We start from the raw sequence: 23,575 nt of genomic DNA, 5'->3' as shown, positions 1-23,575 counted from the left end.
CACGTTCTCACTCCCAGCTAGTCAAATACTGATGCTTGGTCAGTGGCCCTACGCAACAAACTTTCATATTCTAGTGGCCCTTTTCTGTTAGGACTTTGAGCCTTACCGAGTAAAACCGTGTCATGCTGATTTACGTTTCCTTTGCCAATTTAAAGATACCGAGCCGTGCTGTGCCTGAGATGGACCAAAGACAGTAGCAGCAATAAACAGGGGACCTTTAGCTGTCGATCAGCCCACTGCTTTTAAAGGTCATCACTCAAGACGAGGAAAACGTCTTCAAGCGGGTGTCCCTGTTGTAATGGAGATGCAAAACCCTGCCATGGTGGCCCATGAATGTGGGAAAGAAGGGTATAGGTACGCCTCCTCATCAGCTTTAGACCCTCAAGGACAGCATTTCAATTGATGCTCATTCCACGCTTTGTGGCTAATCAACTCTGTTTTCCTAAAAATACAGTTTTGGCTTGTTAAAGAAACACAGTCTTTTTCAAAATAAACTTAGAAGGTGGGTAGAAAATGTAATTTTTTGGTTAAAATAAGAATTAAAATAAGTTTGTTTTTTACAAATGTAATGCAACATCAGGTGACATATGCCACAAGTGTAGTTTCCTACAAAAACAAGCATGCTGTGTTATTATTTAAATAACTTGATTGATTTGTTTTTATACGGTAAAAAAACAGCGGTCTCCTTGGTGAAAGTCTGGAGTTCATTTGACCCACCAGCCTTATGAAGACTTTCGTGCTCTTTTATACTAAGGTAGTTGCTCAGAGCATCTGAAAGTGCCACTGTCCAGTGCATCTCATACCACTGCTCGAGGATGCCTTGTGCATCCATATCTGAACACCGAGGGCCCTGACCAAGTGTTGGTATTTGACAAGTTGGGAGTGAGAATGGTTTGTCTTTTCCAGCAGGAAATGTGCCACCAAAAGTGGGTACTTTTATGCCATATGTAATCTTTTCCTAATCATAACCAAGTGGTTTTTGTGACTAAACCTAAAAACACATTGTTCATAGGTCAAAGTTTCAATGTATTCACTACATAATACTGTAAAAAAAGCAATGTATGTCTGAAGAAACATACATAAATTTTGCTGGAGATTGGGTTAAGTTGTGTTGCTTGGTGCAAACCACTTTGTTTATTTCCCATTTACAGAGCTGAGGCTGTTTATGGACACTGGATTTCTTTACAGCATACATGCAGCTAATAAGCAGTAAGTAGATATTCCCTTGAATTTGACAAAACACGTTTTGAAATAGAATTACCGACAGCGCCTTTCAGTACTCCAGTTTTCTTTGAATGCCAAAAAGCACAAATAAGTCCAGGCATCCACATTGTCAACCAAAGTGGACAAATCACAGGGACTTGTAGTACAATAAGCTGTTGAGAACCCTGTGAAGAAATGTTGCAGAGGACACGGTGAGTCATTAATGAGTGACAATAGATGGTGTAAAATAACTTACAAGTGATTAAAAGATAGAAAAACATGATTATTATTATCAAAAGAGTGAAAAATATCTCCTCAAAATGGATCCATTTATTTAGCTGCTCTGTGAATGCACTGCAGTCATGGACGAGAGTAAGTGAGGTAAAAGTCTATTTTAACAGGGCGAGAGACTTTAATGACAATAAGACAGCAACTCTAACTTACTGTTTAGTGATGAGAGGAAGTCACGGAGGAAAGAAATGAACAGAGAGAAGCACAATTGCAGCACATTTGTAGGTTATTAAATATCTGAAATGAAATGTTATGAAAACCCAGTTAGTTCAGTTCCCCTGCCAAATTTGACCCTTCTGCCAAGTACAGCAGCATATTGTCTTGTGCACAATGTGACACAAAGGAATAAAGCAGACTGCAGAAACAAATGCAGGTGCTGAAGGTGAAAATTGTGAGTGTGAATCGAGAGACGGGTGCAAGGTCTGGTGTGGACACAGGTTCAATGATTTATTATATTTCACAAAATAAGCTTGTCATAACTGCAGTCCTTATTTCAGGTATGTGTGATGGTAACTATGTGTGGCAGTGTATGAAGATGCTACCAAAGTCATGTTTCTTAATTTAGTACAGCTGTTGTTTAGTTATTATCTGAGAGATTTTATTATTTTATAGATTTTTTTTTACGTATTGTTGCTATTGTAAGCATTGGATGCAACCTGGAGATCAGGAGCTCCCTCGGGGGGCTGCAAAGGGCTGAGGAGACGTGACATGATTAAAAGGATTGGGATGAACAAACATATTATTCTGCTACAGAAAAATTGTTGTTTCCTTCTCTCTGATCTTTTTTCTTTTGAAATAATTGGAGAGCAGTTCGAGCCATACATGCTTCTAATAATATACAAGAAATAAATAAATTTAAAAAAAAAATCCTCTTTGATTTCACATATGCAGCCTGTGACATGGTGGAGTTGGTTATTATTTTCAACTCAATCCACCCAGTTGAAAATGAGAAGCTGTCTTCTTAGACAAAAAATCTCTTCTAGGACTGAGCAATATTTTTATATTATATTGATACTGTGATATGAAACTAAGTAATGTCATATTTTTTATACCAGAAGTGTTTTAATTGTTGCATTACAGTAAATTAGTGTTATTTACTGAACTTACCAAACTGTTTCAGCCAGCTTTCTTAGCTTTTTCAGTCCAATAAAGGTAATAATCTTACACCTATATTCCTCATAAAACAGAGAAATACAACCATACACTTTATAAATGAAAGTTTTTCTATGTATCTAACTAATGAAAAAAGACTAAGACAAAGACATACAAACTAGAAAGAAACAAGATAAAGCACACCAAAGCTGTCTTAGTTAGTGTTGTTTGTCCTTTGATTAATTTGTCCAGTGATCCAACAATCCCCAACCCCGGTTTGGTTTAAAAAATACATTGATTCACCAAGTTAGATGTGAAAATATTTTGTTTCCCCCTGCAGTCTTGCTGGCCAACTGTTAACAGTCCTGTAATGTTATCCCTGCCACTTGCAGTTGCCATATTTGCCACCTCAGATGTCTGTTTTACTAGTAGTAGACTGATGTAGCCAGAAGCAGGCATGTCCAAATGCATGATCCAAATATATGTCAAATGTTGCCATTGTCAATGTGCACCTTGTTAGCTCAGAGGTTCTTGTTTCATGTAGTGAATGAAATTTGGAAAGGTAACAGACAGTCAGCGTAAGGAAGGGAGAATGCCCGCCGAAATCAGCGTCCTACTAGCAAGCTTATAGTGAGATCTCAACTGTTGAGTCGGACTACATGATAAAGACTGACCCTTTGGTTGTGTGTGGTGTGCACTACATGCAGTGCATATTAAATACAGCCTCTCTATATGACTTTAATAGAAAGATGAGTGTCCGTGTTTTTGATGGTGTTGAAAATCACACCATTGAGATTTCTAAATCCGCTGGTCTAGGCTACCTTAATATCCTTAGACTGTGTAAATAATGGACCTAGCTACTGTGACATCACCCATAAGTTTGTGGATCATTGTTTTAAAATTTCGAGTTTGGCATTTCGGCTGTTTTCTAGTTTTTCGGAGCCAGAAATGACCATATTTGGGGATGAGGTTGGAGCTGTGGAGGAGTGAAGGCTGTATCTGACTCAAGACTGAGATGATAGCCTGTCATTCAAGAGGCCCTGCCCTTAAATATAAATATAAATTTGTATAAAAACAAAAAAACGCTCATAGTACAGATGTTATGGATGTTGAAATTAGCTCCAGAGACCAAAAATGTTTTTTGCACTAGGTTGTAAACATGTTTATTTCTGCTGTAAAGTTGGGCATTTTAACATGAGGTCTCTTGGCTCGGTTTTGAAGCCAGAATCAAGTGGCTATTTGACGAACTGCAGTTTTGGCATTTCAGCAGAAGCTTAGTTTTTAAGCCTCGAAGATACCATTTGATCATGCCCCAATATCACCCATGCCTAATGTCCACAGTGCTGATGGCTATTTATTAAAAATGTCTTTATGTATTATTTTATTTATTTTTTTGTGAAAGAAACAATAGTCAAGCCTACAATATCATCACAATATACAGTATAGATATGAATGTATTTAGACCAAAATACTGTGATAAGTGAGTTTTTCCATATCACTCAGCTCTTGTGTTCTGCCTTTCCAATGTGCTGCCTGTGTTGTGTGGTTTCTTTTGTTGTATTATGTTACATACTGTGTTGGATCCTTTGTCTCCATGTGTGATTTGTTTTGATTAGATGTTTTCCTCCAAAGTTGCTTTTGTGACTGCTGAGCGAAGACTTTACTTGATTTCTTATTCAAACACTTCCAGGGGCTATTTTCCACAGTCCCTGCTTTGACAGTTGATATTGTTTCCACCAGAGAATAAAATCGAGGAGTTTTGTCAGGTTACAATAGAGGACGGGGACACTTCTGTCAATGCTGACACCGGGAAACCATGTGATTGGAGTGACAAAACAGTAGCTTGAAAGAACTTGAATTTCATCTACTGTAGGTTATTGTGAGAATGAGGGATTGTTCTGCTAACCTCTACTCAGTGGATTCCAGTCAGCAATAATGACCTCCTTCACAATTTCCCATGTGGGGCATTTTTTTTCTCGGGATGACCGAAAAAAGCCCTGTGATTCAAATGAAAGCATGGAGGGACTTAATTGGCTTTTCAGCGGAAAGAAAAGCTATGAGAGAGCAATAAAGCATGGAGGAACGTGAAAGGCAATGAAACAAGAAACATTAGCTTTGGAAACGAGCTCCATAATCCATGCAATTAAAATGAAGTGGCTGACAATGTCAGTTGGCCAGTTCCGTTTGCATTGTCCGTGTTCAGCTCCTCGCGGCGACATGCTCCTTTGATCCTTTCATGACTCTCTGGAGCTCGATACAGAGGAGGGGAACATTTAGGAACATTTGTTTCAATGACTACAGCTGTAGGCAATTTGAATATGGGAACTATGTTTGCATTATGTGGACGCCAAAGCCCACATAGAGATACGAGAAAACATTAAGACCATTCAAGCTGAGTCTAATTCCCCCTCTGGTGTGGGGATAGCAGGGCTTTTGTCCACTTGGCAGCTGTGAAATGGTGTTGCTAAGGCTATCTAGGGGAGCAAAGTGTACGCTTCCCTTTTTGGGGCTCACAGATCACCTGAATCTGTGACACCTTTCTGATTGCAGCTTTGTCAGGATCCTCTATCTGGCACAGAGCTACTGAGTGAATCGTCCTCTGATGCAGCCACTGTGGAGAATTTAATTTGGGAAACACAGACACTGCCGAGAGTTTCACTCTTACACATGATGGATGAGCAGGAGTTTTCAGATGCAAAGAACTCTCATATTTAGGCCTGAGCACTTCTGTTGATAGTGTCCTTGAGGGGAGAGTGCTCTCCTTCACAATCAGTGTCCAACTAACCAGAAAACAGGCGGAAGTTACAATTACACTTTGCAGCTGTGATGGAAATCTCCTCCTGAGTTCAAGGGCGGACTTAACCATCAGGCAAAGGAGGCAACTGCCTGGGCCCCCCGGCTAACATGACCCATGATAGCTATATATACATTATGGTGATGAACAGGATGCATACAAAATTATGCCTCCAACACATTTGTTGCAAAGGGACTGTACTGTATTTATCAAAGCAGGGGTGTGGGGAGTCTCACTTTTTGTTATTTCTATTTTTTATTTTTATCTTGAGATAAAAATCCAAGTTCCAAATATTTTTCCTTGAACCTCCCTTAGTGACTCGGGAAAAATCATGACTTTATCTCTGCCATAGATAGTCCGTAGCCATATGTTTATTATATTCTCATCAAATGTAGGTATTGGAGCCAATGAATCAAAACAAACAGCACTGAGGGAGGGACAATTATCACCAAAACAAAATTGCTAATTATGAAAATATGGATGATTGTCCTACCAAACAAAACAGACAAAAAAATAACCTCCAGAATGTTTCCATGCTGTGATTGCAACAGTAAATGCAAATTCAGCTAATTCCTGTAAATTTTTCACAACCTTGCCATTTTGTCTAATAACTGCAGTTTTTACGCAAATCAGACTCTTAGAAAGAAATAAAATTTTAAAAAAAATTTAAAAAATAAATAAAAATACAACTTAGAGGAGCCTAGCACATAGCATATCCAAACATAACAGGAAAAAAGGAAAGTTGATCAAGATTCTGTCAGGTACCAAGCCTGCTCAACTGTCATTGGAGGACAGAGCAAAAAGGGGCAGGACTTTAGAAGGACTAATTAAGTCTGTAGCAGTAAAATCCATCAGAGTATTAAATTAAGCAAAGTTTTTTCCCTTATGAGTTCAACTTATTGTTTGTGAAAGAAAGAATGTTTTGTTTTTTCTTTAAAACGTTGGTTGTGATGCTTTCAAGCTCCCAAAGGTCCATGCCTCCTTTTTTTTGGTTGCACCCCCTGAAGACACTGGCAGAGTTACTAAGTTTCACCTAACTTAACTGTAGTCAGCTGGAATTTGTTGTCAGTACAAGATGGGTCAGCTCACAGGAGCAGCGGCACATCGACAGATGCGTATAAATATAATATAACATGTTGCACAATAAATAAAAATACACAGCACTCCGAGGAAGCAGAGAGAGTGGCATGTTCATAACAAGATGCATCAATGCAGGGGAACATTCTGGAGTTTTCTTCACTTGTTAGCCCCAACTTTCCCTGATCCTAATCAAAAGAGGCAAAGTTAATGCCAGAAAAGAAAACTTCAACCAGCTTCTGAACATAGTGGAGCCTTTAGCTGCTAAAGAGCCAGATATTTCCCCCAGGAGTTGGTGGAGATCAAAACAGAGCTAAAAGGAGAGTGAACAGTTGGCCACAAACATGAATACAAATGAATGCTAATGCTGCACTGCTTCTCTGCCACGTGCAAATAATAATAAATGTTTGCTAGCAGCCACCTCAATTTTAATTTGTCTATGTAGTGGTTGCAGCTTTTTGAGCTGCTCCATTGTGTCACAAATAAAGTTAAAATACTACTATACTATATACATTATACATATGACATTAGGACATATTTTTTGACTATTTAAATGCAGCCTAGATGTTCTGCTGCTAAATGTGATCTGAACTGCTACACATGAGAAAACTGATGATTTGTTAAGACGTTATTGGCTGTTACACCAGTCTGTACATCTTGCCTGATCAGTAGGGGTGTAAATCACCAGTTTCATCACAATACAATATTATATCAATTCTTTAGACAAGGATACGATATCTTCCGATATTAAAAAGTCTGCCTCAATACAGTTTTGATTCGATTAAATTTAGGGGCCAGCGATCGATGTGAAACAATATCATCTGATCATCTGACACAATCTGTTACAGCAGAAGCTGCCAGCCCTTTCTTTTTTGCTTTCAGCCATAAAAGATAAAAACAACACATTAATTATGTTAACCAGTTAAATGCACTAAAGTTTACTTTTAACTGACTCCAGTAACACACATCAAACTGCACATGAGATAAGTCAATCAGCAGAGATTTAAGTTTAGCTTAACAATTATATGTATCATTTGTACTTTTTCTTTGTTTACATATGACATGCGCTCTGTATGTTGACCCTTATTTTCTCTGAAATCCGGAATATTTACACTCTGCTGATTTATTCCCAAGTAAACAATCCTCATTGTCTTTCTCGGCTGCTTGCCATTACTTGACTGCCGAATTTTGTGGATGATATGGATTGATGTTTTAACATTACATTGATCGCATTGCATCATTGATTATTAAATCGATATATTGATCCAGATCGATGGATCATTACACCCCTACTGATCAGCATATGTAACTTAACAGAGAAGGAAGCTACATGGCTAACTTGTCAGCTACATCCAGTCAGTATATGTTTTCCAGATGCAATACCTTGAAAATATCAATAGTCAATGTTATCATCAATTCCATGTGGAAAAATTTACATTACAATTTTATTAACAGATACATACAGTATGTATATTTGCCAGTCGTACAACATCACATTTATTTTCATGTTCAGCTGAATAAATTACACTGGAGTGAAATTGAGACTAACTTCCTGAATGTGCATCATTTGGACATTATGGCAATTTTCCTATCTTTGTGGCAAATTACATTTTCTTTTCCAAGAACCTTCCCAGGAATTTACAATTTCATATCAGTTCTCTTTACTAGAAAATTAACAAAAATTGCCCCCTGAAAATAAAGTGTTCCTTTAGTGGAACACAGGCCCCGTCATGTACTTTTCCATTCACTTTGTTAATGGACAGAGAGTGAGAACATTTATGTCTAATGTGTGTGGAGAGGGAGCTGTCCGCCACTGTGGTGCTGAAAAGATCCACAGAGTGAAGCTCCCCTCTACTTCTCTCCGCTCACTGTTACCATTACATTAAAATGTTAAACTGTTACACATGTTTGCAGTGATTTGCTAGTCTTTCATAACTGTGTGCTATGTAGTATCATGATGTACTTGAATACAGCAAATGCCACAAACTCGGACAAAAACAAAATTCAACATTTGCTTGGGGAATAAACTGACACTGCCAGGGAAGCAGCAATATGTGTCAGAGCCTGAGGGAAAACCAGTAGAACAACACATGAGCTTCTTCAAAATCTGTCTCCTCTCCTTGTTATTTTGTTGTTGTTGTTTTTATTTCTTTCTATGGCTTTCCTCACAGAAGAACCACTTTTAAACTATATTTCATCACATCATGTATATTCAATCTATAGATTTATTTTCAGGAATCTGTTTGTCCTTCAGTAAATTGGATTAAAGTAAAGGGAGTTTTTTTTGTAATTTTCTTTTTCAACCTGGACCCTATTTGCCCATGTCCTTTTTGTTTAAATGGCTAATTTCAAACAGTTTTGGAATTAAGATTAAGATTAATTCAATAAGAGCCTTTATTGTCTCCCTTAGGAGAAGTTTGTCTTGGACATACAAGAGACACAGGCTACACGGCAATATTCATATACAGTCATACTACAGTTAATCATTGAGTGAAAAAGGCTGCAATGTAACTGCTTCGGGATTATTTACACCATTGATTTAATTCCACTTAAAGTGCTTATTTTTGTTACTGACTGGATGAAAAGAATAAAAATAAAGTGCCTGACAACATTATTGAAAGGGTCCCTACAGAAATCAACCTTTTTGTCAAAGATTAAAATTTTTTTTGTTTATCTAGAAACATTCCCAAAATCACCATCACCAAATCCACCAGACTCCTTTTATATACAGTGATTTTAATGGTGGAGAGTCAGCATATTTTTACATTTAACTGGGTGAAATAATGGACTATATCAGCCAAACCAGAGATGGAACAGTAGAAAAATGAACAAAGTTGGCTTTTGTTAGTTTTATCTAGTTTTTGTTTACTTTGACTCATGAAAGTACTGTTTATTTAAATGGAGTTTGGCAGGGTTGACAATAGCAGCTTCAGGATTGTTTCTGGTTAAACCAGAAGGATGTTACTCTTTACGAAAAGGTCTATCACTGTAGGTATCCTTTCAGTAAATTGACAGACACTTAAATTAGTAACCAAAGCCTCTCAATGGCAAAAACAAGCACTTTTAGTGAATTTATTTGATGGTGCAAACATGCCCTGAGTGTTTACGTTGCAGCTTGTTTAGCCTTTGCTGGCTGCAGTAGTCTCGCTCAATACCGGACAGATGTAGATTTTTAATTTTTTATTATTATTATTATTATTATTATTATTATTATTATTATTATTATTATTATTATCACTTACACACAAAAGCATGGTAAAATGGGATCGAGGTTAAAAAATACCAAACCTGCCCTTTAACATAGCTGTATAGTGTAGTATAGTGATCATAGAGCTCAATAATTGACCTGTTGGTCATCTATATTTTTAAACAATAATATTATGTAAACTTTGTACAACAGATTTTTTGGCAATGCTATACTTAATTATGACCATGCCAATAAAGCTAAATTAAACTGAATTAGGGGGGTAAACAGGTAGATTTTCTATTTGTTAGCAAAAAAAAGACCTTATTTGTTTTATTATTTTAAAGCCAAGGAAATTTTTTAACAAACTAAAACTGGCAAAAATAATCAAATCTGTATTGTAACCAACATTTTATTATATAATAGTCAAGTGCAGGGGCCACAAAAGCATAACAGTAGACATTGTACCCTTACAAAGCCTTGTGTTGCCAAAAGAAGATGGAGAGAAGTCCCCTCAACCAGCTGCTCATGAGGCTCAGCCTGCCTTACAGCAGATGGCCTGCAGAAAAAGAAGAGTGCACCAGCCGCTGGACATCTCCAACAAAAAACTCACGGTGAACTTAAATGCTCACTAGCAGACAATCCTGCCTGTTGGATTATCTGAGCAGCGTGAGCGATCACAAACTGAGAAATAATTTATCAAAAAGCACTGTATAGCCACACAATTGACCACAAATTGGCCATTAAGACTGGTTGTCACAAAAAAATCTGGCCCAGAGAAAACAAACTGAGTCAGTTCTGCCAAAAACAAGATGGAGAGACAGCACACTTCCTGTTACTCCAGGCTGTATGAGCACATAAGTTATAGCAGAATAAAACTCAAATACCAAGAATATGAGATTCTCTCAGACCCAAAGAGAATTCAGTATTTACTTGGGGGGAAAACTGACCATGCTATACAAGCAGTGAAACAGCCGGAGGGAAAAGCAGCAGAACAACACATTAAGCTGTAATGAGCCCCTTTGAAATCTGCTTCATCTTTAGATTTTTATTATCTCTGTTCTGCTATGGCCTTCACTATTACCATCACATTTAACTCTTTAACTATATTTATTTTTTACACTCGTTTAATGATTTGTTGCACGCATTTGTTTTTATTTTGTTATAGAATATTAGTACTAATAAATATAGGGCACTAGTTGTATAGTCTGTTGGGTGGTACGATGCTATTGCAGTATACTAGGCTCTAGAAGGGTTTGTTTAGTCTCCAATGAAACTTTTAAATTATTTTCTCATTGACAGACTGGTAAGATGGGTTTGGGTTTTTTTTTTTTTTTTTTACCTTAACATGTTTTAACTGCTGTCTTCCTGCAGTCATCCTCAGACAAGTCACCTGTATAAATCAGCTTACAGGACATGTCACAACATCACATTACTCTTCTGAGGAAAACTACAGGAAGACAGTTGAAACATGTCAAAGTTACAAAAACACCTGACTTGGTTGTCGATAAGGAAAGAATTAATAAGCATACTCGGGTGATCCCAAAGATAGCCAATAGATGCCCTTAAATCCCTCACTCTGGAGCTTTAAATATATCAAGCTTTGTATATTTTCCACCTTACAGAATACAGTAGTGAGTAGGCATGGGCAATATCACAATGTTACGGTTTACCAGGATATTTAGAAATCCCGATGGTGTGATTTCAAATGCTGTCAAATTTACAGACCCCTTCTTTCTAATAACTTCATGCTTGAGAGGCTGTATTGAGGATGTTTTGCATTCAGTGCGCATCACTTACCCCGGAGGTTACACCCCAGCCACACTGCATGCGTGAGCAGTGTGTGTTCACATTGGCAGCGCTTGTTGTTGCAGCGCTGCTGCAGAGCTGCCTACAGTTATAACTACTGTATTTCCACAATTAAACATGCATACTCCACTCATTTATAAAGTCGTGCAAGCTAATGCATCATCAACACAGTCCTGCAAAGGTTTCACAAGAAAATGCATGTGTGATCAACTGAAGACATTCTGTCTGAAACGTCATAAAAGGGCTTTTATTTTGAAACAGATACATTTATTTTCTCGTGTGTGTGACAGATAAAAACATTGAAACTGTAGGAAAAGCTGGTACAGAGTCGGCATAATTATCAAAAGATGACTTTCACTGTCAATTTTTGCTGAAAACCGTGCATGTCATGTGGAAAAAAATGGTGAGAAACCGTTTCTCAAGATGTGCCGCAGATCTGCTCATGCTGTCAGTTTGACCGATTTAACCTGGTAAGACAAGCACCAAAACAAAAAAAAAACAGGTTCTGCAACCCCAAATTCTTAGTTTAGGTGAAAGAGAGTAAGGAAAATGCATGTAAGAATATTACCTTACGTTGTGGGGTATACGGTACCATCATATATTGTATACCCAGTGAAATTCCATGAAGGGATGAAAAATCAGATACCGCCCAAGCAGAGTCCGGAGTATTTTAAATCAGTAAAACAAACATTATAATTAATTTATGATTTTAAAAAAGAGAGAGAAGGAAACTAGGGTATAATATTATCGGCTCCTTAATGGGGCCCCTTGGTGAATGTGTCCTCTCCCCTGCCCCTCATAAAACCTGCCACTGCTGCAGACTCCTACTGTTGTTTATGCGCATATTATAAACCTTGTGCTGAGTTGTTTGTCAGCCTTGTACTTAATTATACTCATGCCAATAAAACAAATCTGTGGCAGAGAGATGGGTAGATTTTCTGCTCTTTGCACAAAACAAGACAAGATGAGACACCTCACTCCAAGCAGATGCTTCACTGTGATTGGCTCCCTTCCACACTTTCAAAAGGAGCCAATAGTGGCACTGAGAATTAATTAATTACCGACCTGCCAGAGCGCTCGTGCTACTCCAAGCTTATACTTGTTATTTTACAATGAAGTTGAATACACAGAAGCATAAATAATAGGTATTGCTGCTCCTGCTCCTGCTGCTGCTGCTGCTGCTGCATGCACAGCTTTCCTCTGTGGTGCATTTTGCTCGGGCATCACAGTGCTCTTTTTCTGCCAATATATACTGAAACAGAGAGAGAGGGTGAGACAAAGAGAGAGCGAGAGAGAGGGGGAGAGGGAGAGAGAGAGGGAGAGAGACAGAGAGAGGCGGGCTGCGCCTCACAGTGAGGGAGTGTCGTCGTCGGAGCAGTTCGCACTTCCACATCAGACTCCTTCTATCGCTCCGTGCTGGAGGAGCGAGGAGGAACCTCTCCTCTTGTTTATATCCATCTCTCTGCGGACACACGGATAATAACCACACCACGGCTGGGAAGATGGTTTTTCTGCTGCATATGGTTTACACTCTGAGCGTCTTTAGCGGAGCATCTGCCGCCACTCACTGTGAGTATTTCACCTCCACGCTCACCTGTGCGCTCCTCTCCGGGCTCAGAGCTCATGTATGGAGATCAGATAGAACTTTGGACGCCTTGTTGGTACCTTTGTCATCATATTTTTGCAGAGGGAGCATCATCACTGTTACAGATGGGTGTACTTTGGAGAGTAGTTTTAACACCATTTGTGTCGTGAAGAGAACAAGTTGTTGATCCGCGCGTGCATTGCTATTGAGCAAAAACGGACTCGTGGTGTGCGATGAAGGTCAAGCAAACAGGTTCATTCCTCCTCATGCTCTAGTCAAACTGGAGGGAGTGTGCTCAGTGAGGGTTACTTGGTGCATCTCGGGTTATTTGCCACACAGAGCTTTTTGTGTTTAGACGCGTTTTGCTAGTGTGTGTGTGTGTGTGTGTGTGTGTGTGTGTGTGTGTGTTGGAGAAGAGAAACTGCTGACTGGCCACAGCTGTACTGCACAGACAGCTGCTGTTACTGGTCCACTCCTACGTGAAAACAACACACAGCCTGCTGCTGAAGCTGCCACCAGAAAGACTGACTGCTTCTGGACCCCACAGGGGTTTTAAATCTGAAGCTGTACAGTTTTAGCTTCGGATTTAATTGCTTGAGTGGTTGCAATAATGTATGTGGAATAAATTTTGTAGTAATTAGAACCATCAATCATTGAAAGTCATTTTTCAAGCAGAAATGACATGAAACTCAGCTTGAATGTGATGGTTACGGCTTTTATTTGCTCAAACTGAATATCGCTGGGCTTTGAATATTGTTGGTTGGACAAATGTTATATTTTGCACACTCAATCAAGGCAGTAATTAGCCCAAATTATATGTTGGGGAGGACACATCTCCAACCCCACAATTTTTGAAAAAAATATTGATAGTATGTTTTTGCAATTCTATAACAGGCAAACACACACCTAGATAATAAACTTAAAAAAATGCCATATGCCTTTTATAACCACTGGTTCGAGTATTGCACTGCAGTTCTGCATTTGGACCCCCAGACCAGAGGTGTTCTTAGGCCTGGGCATCTGAGGCGTCAGTCCTGAATATTTAATTAATGGCCCAGTGTCCAAATATATATGATTTTTCTTTTCAAAATGAAAAATAGGCCTAAAAATATTTCCTAATAAATAAATAAATATCCTACATTCTATTTATGCATTAAATCCTCTGAAAATAATATAATATTGTTGATCAAAAACACAAGTTTTGTGTCCTTTGTTTCATTCAGTTACTGCATTTTGTGTTTTTGTGCATATGTCAGTGCTCACTACTAATTACTCAAAACGACCAGTATTTTTTTACATTCTCATTCATAATAAGTCTGAAAAGTAAATAAAAAAAAAAAGAGTAAGAACGATGCCAGAGTGCACTAAAACATTTAAAACAGAGCTTATTTAAAAAAAAAAAAAATCCCCCTTACTGTGATCCAGGCTAAGCCCCCAATGTCCCCAAATCCTCGAAATGCCCCTGCCCCAGACCCTCTGGCAGATTTTGATTAATGAATCACTTAATCAAGAAAACAACCATCAGATCAATTGATAATGAAAATAATGGTTTAAACCCTGTTATCTCTGTAGAGTCCTATCTTTAACCTATGTTGCAGAAAGTCCTCGCAGGGGGAACAATGAGCAGAGCAAACACATCATACCCAAACTGAAGACAAACCCTGCAGACATAATAATAGAGAAAAAGTGTGTTAAATGGGTTTTCTGACACTGGATACACACCTATCTGACGTGTTTAGTCTGCCCTCGGTGATATAGCACCGGGGTGGGGGCGTTTTGGTAGGCTGCATTCGTTTTACAGTAGCCAGGTGGATCTTGTAAACTGGCAGCTTTTATTGTTGATTTTTCAGTAAATGTAAGATGCTCATAAAGCTGCCTTCAAGTGGAATCACAGTAACACGTGCAGCGTCTACAGTAAACATGTTAAAATTTCCTTTAGCAGTATCTGCATCACATGGCAACCATCTGTGTTGACAAAACACATAAAGATAAATAGTGACTATAAAAAAGAAAAAACTGTGATTAGAATACAAACTGCCAACATTAAGAAGAGACGTATGACATGAAACATCGATATAGATAGCTCCCTCTGTCAATATGTTAATTTTATATCTGTATGTTTTGCTGCTGCCTGTTTCTGGCTGTTTTTGCTCTGGTCCTCCATGTGAACCTGGTATTACGTGAAAGAAAACTTTGGCACTCAAAATAGTGTTGTTGTGCTCATAAAGAAATTAGGTAGATAGCTGGAGTCATCGTGGCTGCACACAAGTCAGTGACCAGCTTGATTCATTGTTCTGTGTGTTAGTGGTCAGATGTTTATTGTGGATATTCATGCAAAGATCTCCACATTTACACAAAATCTAATAAGCAGATTGTCAGAATTTAAATGTTAGGTCAGTCATGCTTCTCAGAGGATAAACCTTTCTGGTTTTGGCCTCCTACACAAGATATATAAAGGAAAAGTATCATCTTATGTTCATATTTCTAGGCTTTGTTTTGGTGAGCATGTTCTGACATGCTTCTTATGGAATAAACATTTGTATGCAATTCTATGAACTATACCTCTTGCACAAAGTTCACATATAGAATAACTAAACAATCTTCAAAGTTTTAATTCTACACAATGTTTTTATGTTGTGCAATGTAAAAACATGTTGAAGCTTCCAGTGGTCAGTCTATTGAAACTGTTGAGATTGGACCTTGCTATTCTAAGATTTTTTTAACATAACCAGATGTACAATTTTGTAGGTCCTTTCAAAACATGAAAAATATGTTAGACCATCAATAATCATGCTCCCAAGAGGATGAATCCTTACATTTCTGGCCTCTCTATGAGTTATCTAGCTTGAGTTTCTGGCCCAAAACTTAACTTGCACACAAGATACATATCCTAATTTAAAATAAAAAATGTATATTCAGAATTTTTGATGCGCACATTCTTGCATGCTGCTAACGGTATAAACTTTTTTATTTTATTGCCCCCATGACCTATCCTTCATGCTGCGCTCTTTGGAAAAAGTTTACATTTTTAGCCATGCTGTTAAGAACAACTAAGTTGTCATTATAGTGTTCATCTCACACATGAAATAAATAAAAAATAAATAAATAACTCCACCCCAGTGACAACATGAACATAGTAGAGGACCTTTATTTAGATAAGATTAAAGACATTTTCACCATAAATTAATGCAGGAAATTCAAAAACGTATGAAAATGTATGAAAAATCAACTGCCTGATGAAAAAATTCCCTGAGAGGGAACCCCCCCAAAACCCTCCTTTTTATATCTGCCCCAACACTCTTTTAGAGTGAAGCCTGGTATTCTAACATTTTTGACAGTAGCCACGTGTAGAATTTTGAATTTCACAGCATGAGGAATATGTTAGACCTGCAATGAAACATATTTTCCAAGCTGAGGCACAAATAATTTTTTTGTACCCATTATAGGGTGGAAAGGTTCAAAGTAATATGGCCAAAATCCTCTCTGTGGTCAAAGCTAACACCAAACATAGCATGCAGCTACATGAAATAATCATGTTTTTGGACAGATAAATATTTTAAAGAGTAACCCCCCACACACACACACGTCTGATTTAAGTGCCTCCGCACTGGAATGTAAACAAAAGTCTCAAAAATGGGCCAGGACTGGGGGGCGGGCGGCTTAGATGCACCCAGTCACCCAGTTGTGCTGCTTCTCGATCCACTGCACCTCCCTGCCCCCTGCACACACACAAAGTTCTCCGTTGGTTAGAGGGCTGCGACAGGGGCCTCAGTCAAAAGCAGATTCCTTTTGCCAGGATCAGCCAGCAGCAGGATGCTATAGCAACAACCAGGTTTCAGCCTTCAGAGGGCAGTAACTATACTTATTTATAACACAGTTTGTAGGATTTTAATGCTTTGCACCCAAATGTCCCAAGTTAGACCAAAATCAATCAACAGCACAGCTAAATACCAAAATATATCGATTTTCAACCAGAGAAACATTTTTGGGAGGTTTAATTATTCTCTAGTAATTCATTAAAAAATTGTTTTTTCCCATGTTATTCCATGACAAACTAGATATGTTATGCTTGAAAGGCAAGATTTCAAAGAAATAAAGAAACAAAAATGTCTAAAAGAAAATCAAAACTAACCAGGATTTTAATTTGTCTTCTTTAAACTCTGAAATGATGTAATTTCCTCTTAGTGATGTCACTTAAAGGAACAGTACCATATTTTGGTGCAGAGATACAGTGATATTATGGGGTGAAACATGAAAGTTATGGACACACATAAATCATGCCATTTTAAACCAAAATATAGTTTGGGTCTGTTTTTTAATTCCTTTTTTTTGGTTTTAGGAGCACATTTCCCATGGAGAGGATAGCATTTATTCTCCTTAAAAAAAACAGGGATTTATGTAATATTTATCCTTAACTCAATTACATTTCAGAAACCAAACAAGTACACTTCAATTAATGTCTCCACTTTTATATTATGTTGTTTTTCCCTTAAAATTTTGTAAACCCAAACGTAACAGCTCTGTGTTGAATAATATAGCGGGACTTTCAACCTCTCCTGCCCTCTCTTGTCATGTTAAACGTTGATTTCCCAAGTGATTTCCCAACTGTAAACCAACACACCAGTGGCATGACATCATTTGATCTCTGGGTGTATCTTTGCTCTCAGAGGGCGAGTGTGACACCAGGCCAGTGTTGGGGTTTAAGCAGTTTATGTTAAGGTGAGGAACTTAGCTAAACTGACAGCTGCATTACTCATTTATGGCAGCCCGGTGGTTCTCAAATGTGTGCAGTGATCAGCTCTGACATACTGCGCTCAGATCAAATGGTGAGATGCTCGTGGAGGTCAAAGAGCCGCTCTCATATTTACCAGTGAGAAACAAAAGGAGGGGAGCAGCGATGTGTCACGGCTGGTTTGTGTGGCCTTTGTCAGGTGCCAGCCACTTCCTGTCACAAGTCACATTGCACTTTTTCACAAAGAGACAATGACAAGTATGTCACTGGAAACGTCAGCTTCGATCTGCCATTTTCAGCGGGAGTTAATTGATATTGTATTGGTGTGACCTTTGCGGCGATTGCCTGGCAACATAGGAGCTTTGCATAAGTGTGTATGAAAGAGCTATTTTTCTCTCTTAAGCTGTTTATTTTATTAACGCAGTACAATGTAATCTTCTACCAGTGGAAGTTAGTGAGGATGTTTGCAAACCACATGGTGCTCCAAAGCAATTAACCGTTTCAAACCTGGTTCAACATCAGTTTTCTTGAGCTGCATTCAGTTGCCTCTCACAAGCTATTTGAACCTGAGCAAAATGATTTGATTTCTTTCAAAACATGGAGGCAATAATAATCCTAGTAAGAAATATTTTTTAAAAATGCAATAAATTAGTAAAAGGTGACAAAGACTTGAAACCGAAGAAAAAGGGTTCGAATTACTAGGTAGAATTATTAGAAAATTATCAAGAACAAGGGAAAATCTCCAGAAAATTGTGTTTATATTTATTAGAATTACACAAAGATATTTCTTAATGTTTGGCACTGTTTTCAGGTCTTTTTTTTCTTCCTCTTCTTCTTATTTTCAGATAATTTTCCTCTTTTTACTAATTTCTTGCTATTTTTGGGCCACGTGTGGTTAAGTTGCTCATTGTCTGCTTTGTTTTCGCATGTGTTTGACAGAAATCAAACCAATTTGCTCAGGTTTCGAAGGGTTAATAGTATAAGTGAGAAAAGTGAGAGTTGAATGCTTATTTGTAAAATACATTGAGCTTTGTATTCAGTTCTGTGTATCATCCCAACTGTTTTTTAATGACTTTACTGGCACCGTTGGCCACTTTAGCTGGAGTGGTTTTATATTTACAGCTAGGATGTCCAAGCATACATTACGGTTACTTACATTACTTACATTTCTGAGGTGGCCTTCTTTGCTGTGGTGTCAGGAGTTGGATGGTTTTGTCTCGGTGCATACAGACAGCTTAGCTTAGCTTGGCAGTTGGGGATGGGACTTGATAAGGTTCAGTGAAGCCATTTTCAATTCTGCTTATCGGTCCAAATCTTTGTCAATTACTTTACTAATTCCTGATCAATTCTCTGTGTAGAAAAAAAGCCTACACTGGTTCTTTGCATCAGTGTTATATTACCTCTGAAAAACGCATACATGTGACTAAGGTGTGCAAAAGCTCTACTGTTATGATATAAAATTGATGAAAAGAGCAAATATTTGCATAGTCTTTATTACGTTTTCTTAGTCAAAGAGAAATTCTGCCAAGTCTGCCTGTGTGGTGTTATTATATTTTATTATAACAGAGAATATTTACCCTCTTTAATAGACGTGCTGCTCAGTTGGGGAGCAGTGACATTTGTGTGTTAAGTGTCAAATGTGTGCCATTCTTTTATTTTAAATCCATGTGGTGTGGAAAGATGTTTCAGCACACAGCTGGTATTGGTGAAAATACCAGCTGTGTGCTGAAACACACTAAAACAGTGCATTCATTAAACAGGCTCATATTTTTGGTAAACAGTGAACTGAAAGCATTTGTTTGCAACTTTTTCCTTGAATATAAGCCCAAATCACTTTCACAACAGTGAACTGCGCTCGTTTTATGGCACCCAGCATGCTGACAAAACTCAAACCTGGTGGACAATGCAGCTACCATTACTGCTGAGACCAGTTCAAATTCATATCTGAAGGACTTGAACAAATCACTTAGTTTAAGATTTCAATGGGGAAAAAAATCATATTTGTTTGAAAATTGTGTCTACCTGGTCTGAAAACCAATGCAAAACGTCAGCCACATTGGCAAAGGATTTGAAAGGACACATTTAGTAGATCCGTCCAAACAGTCTTGGGAAATATCTGTGAGTAAATGATGATCACAAGACTTTATTTTATTGAAAACAAACACAGAAATAAACAAAGGACATAAAAGTAAACTAGTGTGTGAACTGACCTTTAAAATAGCGCTTGTGAAGTGTAAACGTTCCCAGCACGGCACTTAACGGACAAAACAAGCAGCACTTTGGACCATTTCTTCCTGTCCTCTATGACCGCTTGCTGCTTTTTAGCACGAGTTTGACGTCACTTTTTTCGCAATGTAAAGCTCTCAGAAAAACATGTCAGCATCAGGAAAAGCAATTGATAGGAGAAATACTATTCCGATCCATTGGACTGATTGGAACCGGTTCTCAATTCTCATCCATACTTGGACTGGGGGCTGTAGCCTTCTCATAATTCACAAGTTGTCTTATAAATTTTGCATATTTGATGTTGTTCATGAGCCACTGATGAGCCTACATTAAGTTCTGCTTGAGTTGGAAGATATCTGATAAACTGTGAATGTGCAGTCTAAGCTGCTGCTGAGCATTCCTCCAAACTGTAGTATTTGGCTGGCTGTTACTTAAACCAAAAAATAACAGTTAATGTGTATGCACAACTTTAATTCTGAAGCTCTGGCTTGTGGGTGTGGAGCTTTAAGGCAAAATTTAGTGTAGTGATAGAAAGTATTTTAATAGAGCTGCAAAGATAATCCATAAATTGATGGGTTGTCAACTATTAAATTAATCGTCAACAAATGTAAAAAGGGATTAAAAGTTTAAGAAGTCAATTTTCTGATTCCAACTTCTTTAATGTGAATATTTTCTGTTTGTTTGTTTTTTAGTTTTTTTTTCTTTTTTTTGACTCCTCTATGACAGTAAACTGAATATATCTAGCATTTGAGGACATCATCTTGGGCTTTGGGAAACACTAATCAACATTTTCCTCATTTTATGACATTTTATAAACCACATAACAGATCCATTTAATGAGAAAATAATAGACAATGAAAATAATTGTTAATTGCAGCCTTGTAATTTAAAAAGTAGTGCAACTAAATGCTGCTATGAAATAATTATGGAGTAAGATAAGGTACATTTCCAGTGAGTATAATGTAATTAGCGCTTGATTAGAGTATACAAATAAGTATCTCAAGGCTTTAACTAGAGATTATTTACTTTATTTTATAGTCTGAAGATATAGATGAATATTTTCATGATTAATTAATCGCCTAGTCTGTATAAAATGTTAGCAAAAAAACCCCAAAACATTAAAAATGTCTTAAATTGCTTATTTTTCAACAGAGATTTATTTTTTCTTTATTGTAAGCATACCAGAGGCAGGAACCAGCAAATGTTTGGAATTTTTACTTTTAAGTAAATATGGATTATCTTAAGTTTTCTGTTTGTAGACCAATCATTGCAGTGCTGGAGCAGCTAGATATCTGAGGTCCTGTTTGGCCTTGCTGATAGCAAGTTTTAGGTTTCCCCAGTTTTATTTGCAGAAGTCTTTTGGGTCTGTAGCATAATTCATTATGCACTTCACATTGCACTCTGTGTACGCAGCCTACTGCGGCCTCATCACAGGCCAAAGTGAGGTGTCTTTCTGGGGAATATTTCCTGACATGAGTGGAAACGGGAGTCTTTGGCTGGAAGGCTTTCATTACCAGATGATATGACTCTTTACCACAGGTCTGTGGGAGGACTATTGCTATGCTCTCAGTGTTCCCCTCGCAGCAGGTGGAGACTGCTGCGCCACACATCCATCTTTTATGAGCTAGAATCTGTTTCCGGTTTAGCAAAGCACCGCACACATATATTTACTTAAAAATTTCATGCTTCAAGTTAGCTCAGCTAGCAGATACTTCGCAACAAATTATTTCCCATCTGAAGCACCTGGAACGTGCAGAAGCCGAGTTGGTATCCAGCATCACAGCAGAGGAGAGGGTGTGTGTGTGTGTGTGTGTGTGTGTGTGTGTGTGTGTGTGTACGTGTGTGTGTGTACGTGTGTGTGTACGTGTGTGTGTGTGTTGGAGATGATGCAGCTGCAGATTCACTCGTCTAATGAATGTGAAGCAGGCACTCAAGGAACACCTACCGCTGTACATATTCAAGGCCTGATGAATTTATCAAAAGGTAAATGAGGCAGAGCACCGCTGTGTGACAGCACAGGCACTTTTCCTCATGTTTAAACATACAGCGCATTTCTTCTGAAACAAAACCGACTGGGGGTACTGTGGATTGAGGAAACCATGGTATATACAGGAATAGTATATAATAATGTTATAAATTTGTCACAGGGATTACTGTCCCCATCAGCCCGATCCCACAGAGAATGTAAACTGTTTGTACAACACTTATTTTCTTATTTACTTTCTCACTTATTTCTAATTTCTATTTATAATTTTGTTGTTGTGTTCAGGGTTCATTTACTGTTATTGAACAACAAAGAGTTGTAGAGCAAAATGCAGTTGTCGTCCCTTTATACTACACAAGAAAAAACAAAAACAGTAGTCGATTTCTACACAACTCTTAAAGGCACAGGGGGGACAAAAAATAAATGGTCCAAAAAAAGGGGGGGAAACTTTGTTTTAAGAAAGAAAAAAAGGCCTGAGAGAGTTTTTTTAATCAAAAAAAGTATACTAATCTTATCCAAACTTAAAGAATTACTTCTCAAAATTAACCGAAATAAAATGTAATTAAAAAAAAAAAAGTAGTGCTAGCTTTTGATACTAACAATTTTAACTGATTTAAGGAGCCATTCGCGGTTTCACTGTACCGGCCGTGTGTACTTAGACTTGCATGGCTTAATCTTTGAGACAAGCATATGCTACTCGCAGGATCAACCAGGTAGCCCTCTGGCGAGCGGGGTGGGGCGGGGAGCCTCTCCGCAGCAAACGCGCGGGGCTGGGTGCTCTGGGACAACAAATGGAAAGAAAATTCATCATTAAGCTGGTAATTGTCATGACAACCCATAAATCAGAATTTAGTGAAACTGTATGTTGGTATATAAATGTAAATGTTGTTTTAGTTTTCTTTGCACTTCATGTTTTTGTCTTTTCCTCTCCCGCGTTGTGCACATGCTTTGTAGATGCAAGGCCAGAATATGAATAAGTGATGTGTCTTGAGGAGTTTTGGCAGTATACCTGTATGCCATATATGAACATTTACAGTTATTTTACTATGCACATTTGCTTTTGTAAGGCACTGGGAAAAATTGCGTCAAGTGACTCTCACCTGCATGTGCACACCTCCTTTCCCCCTCCACTGCCTTTTAGACTTTTCACACAAAATTACAACAACAAAATGGTTTCAAATTCCACTTATGATAAAGAATTTGTCCAACCATTAGGAAAATGTAAACTTCTTTCATTCCTTTACGGTCATTGATAATACAGTACTAATAAAAAATGATTGTAAAATGCTGTATACAGTGATATTTTACAAGACTGATATTGTACCATAGAAATCTCCCAATAACTACCATTGGTGGACAATATATTGTTCAAGAAAAAAATGTGATAAATAAAATATTTGTCATTTTGAGACTTATTTATGCCCCTTATATAATGATAATATAAAAGTATAATCATGCAAAAACACCCTTTCAGAGAGCAATGAAAACTTACAAATATTCAGTCATTGGGATGGGAATATATATATATATATTTTTAATATCCTTAATAGATAAAATTTAAATAAATATGTGTGTGGAGGAGCTGCCTGAGCCCTCTG

The 23,575-nt window shown here is 37.9% G+C and overlaps 1 protein-coding gene across 1 annotated transcript in view; it reads left to right on the top strand.

Moving 5' to 3' along the window:
* The first annotated feature begins 12,778 nt into the window (after nt 1–12,778).
* Nucleotides 12,779–23,575, top strand: part of cntnap5a (contactin associated protein family member 5a) — a 135,239-nt gene continuing 124,442 nt past the window's right edge. The window contains exon 1 of the mRNA XM_042494432.2: nt 12,779–13,019. Within this exon, the coding sequence (XP_042350366.1) occupies nt 12,953–13,019 (67 nt within the window). The 5' untranslated portion in view covers nt 12,779–12,952. The remainder of the gene's footprint in view (nt 13,020–23,575) is intronic.

This window comes from Plectropomus leopardus, chromosome 10 (genome assembly GCF_026936395.1).
Source record: "Plectropomus leopardus strain MGB_pleo_1.0 chromosome 10, ASM2693639v1, whole genome shotgun sequence".
Taxonomy (NCBI): domain Eukaryota; kingdom Metazoa; phylum Chordata; class Actinopteri; order Perciformes; family Serranidae; genus Plectropomus; species Plectropomus leopardus.
Note: the sequence above shows the minus strand (reverse complement) of the source record. Positions and strands in the feature narration are given on the sequence as shown.